The 7,777-nt window shown below is 39.9% G+C and overlaps 1 protein-coding gene across 1 annotated transcript; it reads right to left on the reverse strand.

Moving 5' to 3' along the window:
* Positions 1-6,139: 6,139 nt before the first annotated feature.
* LOC115746980 lies at positions 6,140-6,949 on the reverse strand. The gene has a single exon (XM_030682985.2). It carries the CDS (start codon positions 6,947-6,949, stop codon positions 6,140-6,142), a length of 810 nt encoding a protein of 269 aa, XP_030538845.2.
* Between the last annotated feature and the right edge of the window lie 828 nt (positions 6,950-7,777).

Consider the following 7,777-nt stretch of genomic DNA (forward strand, 5'->3'; position numbering starts at 1 on the left):
GGAATTCCAACATTGTCAAAATACTTCAAATCAAATACCCTGTGGGGTATGACTCCTCTCTCACAAGTACATTATCATCATCACCATCAGGTCTTCCTCTAAATTTGCCTTCACTCTCTTCTATTATTCTAATAACAATACCTTTAGATGGAAACTTCTTAGGTTTCCAAACACCAGTCGATATGACTTTTTCTTTCCCTTTACGAGAAGCAATTTCAAGGCACAATTTCAGGCACTACTACAACAAGCGGTGTGATAGTTTGCAGTGACAATTCTAAGATAGCAAGAAAATCTTCCTCGCTCGTAAACTTATATATATATAAATCCATCATCAACTTAATGTTAGCATTACTTCCTCCATGCTCCTTGAGGCTATCATAAAGCGATTTAACAACAAGTACCAAAGAAACTCTCTCGTCAAACTCAGTTTGTGACAAACCTGTTTTCTTTCTAAGAACTTCTCTTTCATCTTCACAGTCTGACCCTGACACTTCAACAGGCATGGTATAGCGAGATCTAATTCCTCTCGTCAAGCGAGCCAACTTCCTTCGTTGTCTCCCACTTTTCTCAGTAGGTTTCCTTAAAGAGGAGGATTATTTTGGAGCCATCGAACAAGAACATTTGGAATTTTGAAAGAAGACGGAAGAGGGCATCTAAGAGAAGAAAGAATGCTCTGTGAGTCAAGGTTTTTAGGGCACGAGAGAATGAAAGAATGAGTTTCACATATAAATAGATAGTTCTTGAAAAGATATGACGGTTCATGTTCAAAGAAATTTGAAAAAGGAAACTATAAAATGGTTATATTTGGAAAAAAATAATTTCGAATAAAAAAATATTAGGAAATATATCATTCGTATAAATCAAATCAATTAACAATATTTGAAAAGATTTCGAGTGAACTTACCTTAATTTCAGTGGATCAAGGCAAATATAACTCACCTTCCTTCTGAAAGACATTCTACGAACTAATCATCTGGGCTATGCTTCTGAATGCTTCCTTCTGTGAATTGCATCTGAATCATGCTTCTGAACTTTGGCAAAGAAAAAATTCGCAAAGAGAAGGATTTGTAATAGCTAATTCATTTCTAATAAAGTTAAAGTTTCTTTATCTAGAGGTTTAGTAATATGTTTGCGAGTTGATTTTTTGTATCAATATACTGAATGTGGACATCTCCATTCTGAACATGATCGCGAATAAAATGAAGTTTAATCTTGATATGTTTCGTTCTTGAATGTCGAATGAGATTCTCGGTGAGATTAATGGCGCTTGTGCTATCGCATTTGATTTCCACATTGGTATCTTCAACTCCATAATCTCTCAGTTGTTGTTTTAACCATAGGATTTAAGCATAACAACTTCCTAGAGATACATATTCTACTTTTGTTGTATTGAGAGGAACTGTGCTTTGCTTCTTAGAATACCAAGAAATAAGCATATTACCCATAAGTTGACAAGTTCTAGAGGTACTCTTCCTATTAATCTTGTAACCGGCTAGATCTGCATCTGAATATCCCCTTAAAGTGAATTCAGACTCTTTAGGATACCATAGCCCATATTTAGGATACGTTGCAATATACTTGATAATCCTCTTAATAGCTGTGAGATGAGATTCTCTTGGGCTAGATTGAAATCTCCCACATAAGTAGACACTATATAAAATATCTGGTCTCGAAGCCGTGAGATAGAGAAGTGAATCGATCATGCTGCAATAGAGCTTATGATCAACTTCTTTTCCTTGCTCATCTTTGTCAAGTTTGGAGGAATGAGACATAGGAGTTTCTGTCTTCCTATAGTTCTCCAAACCAAACTTCTTAGCAATCTCTAGTGCATATTTCTCTTGATGAATAAAAATTCCTTTTTCCATCGATGTATCTCGAAGTCCAAGGAAGAATTTCAATTCTCGCATCATACTCATTTCGAATTCATCCTGCATCACTTTTGAAAATTTTTTGCACAAAAATTCATTAGAAGAATCGAAAATGATATCATCAACATAAATCTGAACAAGAAGTATATCCTTACCCCGCTTTTGAATGAATAGAGTGGTATCTGCATTACTTTTGTTGAACTTTTGTTCCGATAGAAAGCTACTTAACCTTTCATACCATGCAAGCGTGCTTGCTTCAATTCGTATAAAGCTTTCTTCAATGTGTAAACTAGATCCTTTCCTCTAGGTTCTTCGAAACCAAGATGTTGTTCAATGTAAAATCTTCTTTGATGTTGCCATTTAAGAATGTGCTTTTCACGTCCATCCGTAAAAGTTTAAAAGCATTGCAATAGGCATAAGCAAGAAGTAGCCTAATGGCTTCTAACCCGGCAACCGATGCATAAGTTTCGTCGTAGTTTATTCCTTCTACTTGGGAATAACCTTTAGCCACTAGTTTTGCTTTGTTTTCGACAACCTTTCCTTTATCATCCAATTTGTTTATGAATACCCATTTTGTACCTATTATTGGACGATTCTTGGGTCTTGATACTAGTTCCTAAACATCATTAATCTTGAACTGACGCAATTCCTCTTGCATTGCATTGATCCAATTTTCATCTACAAGCGCTTCTTCAATCCCTTTTGGTTCAACTTCAAAAACAAGAGATTACTCATTGCTTACTTGAATTTCGATATAGTTTTGCTGCCATCATCCAAGCTTCCCATAATCGGTTCCTTAGGATGACTGGATTTATGTTTTCTGTTCTTGTTAAACCTTTCATCTTAAGTAACACTCTGATCTTCAGATTCATGTTGTATTTTCACCGGTGTTTCTAAAGTTTGAAGACCTGTTCCTTGATTCTGAATATCTTCAGAAGCAACATTTTCTTCAGAGCCTTTATCCTCTTCAGATTCTCTTAATGGTTCTGAATTCTTAGAAAATACTAGAGCTTGAGTAGACTCAAATTGATCATTTTGAAGGCTTTAATCAAATTTAACATTCATGGATTCTTCAACCACACGAGAGTTCTTGTTCTAGACTCCATAAGCTTTGTTTTTTTTTTTGGTAAGGTGACTCCATAAGCTTTTTTTGTTATTGAATAACATAAGAATATGTCTTCATCCGACTTTTCATCAAACTTACCAATACGATCATTAACATTTTTCAGAATAAAGCATTTACAACCAAACACACGAAAGTATGCAACATTAGGTTTTCTTTCTTTGAAAAGCTCATAGGGGGTTTTCTCAAGGATTGGTCTTAAGGAAATATGATTTAAAATATAGCAAGCTGTGGAGACTGCTTCTGCCCGTAAGTGAGAAGCAATTTTGCTCTCTATCAAAAGAGTCCTAGTCATTTCTTGCAGAGAACGATTTCTCCTTTCTACTACCTCATTTTGTTAAGGAGTATAAGGAGTAGAAACATTATGCTTAATTCCAAACTTATCATAGAAATCTGAAAAGCTTTGATTTTTAAACTTTCCCCCATGATCTATTTTTATGCAGGAAATAGCATAACCTTTTTCGTTCTAAACCTTCTTTACAAATTTTGAAAAAGATGGAAAAGCATCATTTTTGTGTGCAAGAAATAGATCCCATGTAAATCTTGAGTAATCATCAACAATTACAAGACAGTATTTCTTACCTCCAAGGCTTAAGGCTCTCTTGGGACCAAAGATATCCATATGAAGCGGTTGCACATCGTAGCTACTACGATGAGCTTCTGATAGAATCATCTCCTTAAGCTCCTCATCGTTGGGGACACATAGACGTCCACAAAACTTCAAGATTCCATCCTCGGCCACTTGGAATTCAGGTTTCCTCTTAGCGGTATCCATCTCTAGAATTTTCTGAATGTCGGGATCCGCCAACCGCAATGCTTTAATCCTCGCTCGAATCTCAAGTTCAATCCTCAAGGTAGCCGGTAAACTTGAGAGGTGACAAACCTCAAATTTAAACTCAGAATCCCTCAATTCTTCAAGCAAAATCCACTCTTTGACCATCAAATGCACGATGCTCGATTTCCGACTAAGAACATCCGCTACTTTATTAGCCTTCCTAGGGTGATATAAAATATCATAGTCATAGTCCTTCAGCAATTCCATCCAACGCCGTTGTTTCATATTCAGTTCTTTCTAGGAGAATAAATACTTCGGACTCTGATGGTCCGTATAAATCCGAAACCTTTCCCCCCCACAGATAATGCCTCCAAATCTTCAGCGTAAAAACAATCGCCGCAAACTCCAAATTATGCGTTGGGTAGTTCAGTTCATGAAGCCTCAACTGCCGCGACGCATATACGACCACTCTGCCATGTTGCATTAGTACGGACCCTAGTCCTTTTAGCGAAGTATCGCTATATATCTCAAATCTTCTAGGACCAGATGGTGTCGTCAGAACCGGTGCTGTCGTCAATCTATACTTAAGTTCTTGGAAACTTCTCTCACACTTATCTATCCATTCAAAGTGAGTTTCTTTCTTCGTTAGCTGCGTCAACGGTATACCTATCGAAGAGAACTTTTCCACAAATCGTCGATAATATCCCGCCAAACCTAGAAAGCTTCGAACCTCCATGACCGATGTAGGTCTTGGCCAATTCACGACAATTTCAATCTTTGCTGGTTCAATTGAGATTCTATTCCCATAGACAATATATCCTAGAAATGCTACCTGATCGAGTCAAAATTCACACTTACTAAATTTGGCATAAAGAGAATGTTCTCTTAAGGTCCGTAGAACAATACTCATATGGTGTTCATGTTCCTCCGGGCTCTTAGAATACACCAAGATATCATCGATGAACACGATGACAAACCGATCCGGAAATTCTCTAAACACCTAATGCATCAAATCCATAAAGGCAGCTGGGGCATTCGTCAATCCAAACGGCATGGCCGTAAACTCGTAATGCCCATATCTGGTATGGAAAGCAATCTTTGGTATGTCCTTCTTCTTAATCCTCAACTGATGGTAGCTCGTCCTCAAGTCGATCTTGGAAAATACTAAAGCGCCTTGCGCTTGATCGAATAAGTCATTTATCCTTAGCAACGGATACTTGTTCTTAATAGGTACTTGATTCAACCGCCGATAGTCAATGCATAACCGCAATGACCCATCCTTCTTCCTCACGAACAGCATCGGTGCTCCCCATCGCAATGCACGAGGGCGGTTAAATCCTTTATCCAGCAACTCTTGCATATGGACCTTCAATTCCTTCAACTCCGATGGAGACATTTTATAGGGTGTCTTAAAAGTCGGTTCTGTCCTAGGGGCTAACTCAATTACGAACTCCACTTCCCTTTTAGGTGGCAATCCCGGTAGTTCTTGAGGAAAGACATCGGTATAATCGCACACCACGGCTATATCCTCTTGCCTCGGTCCTTCAACCGACGAATCTACTACCGCAGCCGGATGTCCTTGGCGTGCTTCATTTAATAGCTTAGTCACTTCCAGTGACGAAATTAGGGAAATCGAGATTCCTCCTTGACTTCCCACAAACTCAAATCTAGGATGACCAATCGGATTAAATTGGATCACCCTGTTACATGAGTAAAAAATAGTCCTTTGTTTTTTTCCAATTATAACATCATAATAATATATAGTTAAAACTGCTAGGTCTATTAATTCTTCTCTACCACCAATGACTATCTTGCATCCAGAACACCCTAATGAAACCAATACTTTATCCCTTAAGGGTATAGTTATGTATAGCATTACTTCTAGCGGTTTCACCTCAATTCCATCTAATTCCACAAATTGCGCAATATAAAAGAATGCGATGCTCCAGGATCAAATAAAGCATAACCAGCATGATCACATAAGGAGACCGTACCTATGATCACGCCCGGCGCATTCTCTGCCTCATTGTGCGCTATTGCATATACTCTCCTTTGCGCCGGCGGTCTGTTTCGATTATTCTGCGGAGCGGCCCCCATTTGAGGTCTTGCTTGGGATCTTTGGGGCTGAAATCGAGGTCCCGTAGCTTGTTCCGGGCAATTTCTTATTTGGTGGTCAAACTAGCCACAACCGAAGTACGCTCCAGTTCTGTTCGGAAAAGGCCCATTTCCATGCCTCATTCCGCGTAGTCGGCGGTTCCAATTGACCGGTACGCCAAGTATCCCATTATTTCTTATGACAGGAGGGACGAAACGCCGGTTTCCCATCATAGGCCTTTTGCCAAATTGGCGATTGTCCCTAGCCGGTATAAACCGCTATGCAGATGCGGCAGCCCTGTCCTTCATATCTCGTTCTACCATTTTACCCCGTTCATAAAGCTCATCGTAGTCCCTCGGGTTCAGTATGATCAATCGACTACGAAGTTCCGGCCTCAACCCATCCCGGAACCTTCTCGCTCTATCCAAAGGAATCTCCCCCATCCATGGTGCATACTTCGACAATCTTGAGAATTCAGCCTTATACCGATCGATTGTCATCTGATTTTGGTGGAGCCGCTGAAATTCTAACATCTTATGCTCTTGAGCGCTTTTAGAGAAATACTTTCCGTTGAAGACTTCCGTAAAGACAGTCCAATTCAGAGCCGTACCCTCCGGGAAAACTCTTCCCTTGGTGGGCTTCCACCAATCAATGGCCGTATCCCGCAACCGATACACTACGAGGGTCACTTTTTCCTCTTCTGTGTACCCCAGCACTTCATACGCTTTCTCTAGATCCTCTATCCAATGAGGAGCAACCTGTAGATCACCTTTTCCGATGAACTTAGCTAGTTTCAACTTCAAAAATTGTTCCACCAACTGGTGCATTTGTCTATTTCCAATGTCATTCCCTTGATTGACATTTACTCCATGAGCAGCAACGGTAGCAAGAGCAATGCGAGCCTCGGCGGCTTGAGCAATAGCGGCAGCTCGTTCTTGAATTTGCCTACCCATCGGGTTTCCAATTTCCTCTAGAGCCCTAAGGACTCTATCCACTCTTGGATCCTCCCTAACCGTTGTCCTTGAGTTAGAAGCTCCCCCGGAACCTCCTCTAGAACCTCCTCTCGAACCTCTACCTTGGTTGTCCATTTCCATTAATTTCCACAACACCTAAATCACCGTAATTCCACCAAGGAATTAGAGACCTAAACTAGCTACTCAAGTCTAGTAGTTCCACACCGCTTAATACAGCAATAGGCATAAAGTTGATAATCACTCAACCAGAAAAACTCCAAGCATAACTAAGCAAAGCAACATCAAACACTCAACACGAAACCAATCACTTATGCCAATCACAAGCGCATATTCAAATGCCATGCACAATGCGCTCAACCCTCGTAAATACCTAGGGTCCTTCTCTATCTAACCATTTCAAAGTCATTGCTCTTTATCACTCCATATCTCATCCAAACTTGGATCAAGTTGACCTTGCTCTGATACCAATTCAAACGGGGATGTCGCGACCCAAACCCTACGAGCTCACCAACATCCCCTTTGGCCACGTTATTGTACAGTTCTCCAGGATCCAAAGGTCAACAAAATTCAAACTCAACATGAATGACGGGCACATGCGGAAGCGAGAAAAACTAAACCCCGTACATAAACAAATAACCATACAATAACTTAGGACGGTAAAAGGAAAACTTATATACATATCTACTTATCCTTTACACAAGCCAAACCTAAGGCTTCGGAGGCCCTTGTACAAGCCTATGACCACCTATAACAAAAGGATCTAGTGGTCGAAGCCTAACTTTCCTATAAAAGAAAAACACTCAACAAAAGTCAAGAGGTTAACTACCCTAGGGCCCATCCTCACTATCATCGGTCTCAGACCCTAAAGCTTCCTCCTCCTTCTCATCTAACTCAGGTGGTAGCTCCACATCTGATGGTTCCATGATCTCCACATCCTCTTCT

This window comes from Rhodamnia argentea, chromosome 11, assembly GCF_020921035.1.
Source record: "Rhodamnia argentea isolate NSW1041297 chromosome 11, ASM2092103v1, whole genome shotgun sequence".
Lineage (NCBI taxonomy): Eukaryota > Viridiplantae > Streptophyta > Magnoliopsida > Myrtales > Myrtaceae > Rhodamnia > Rhodamnia argentea.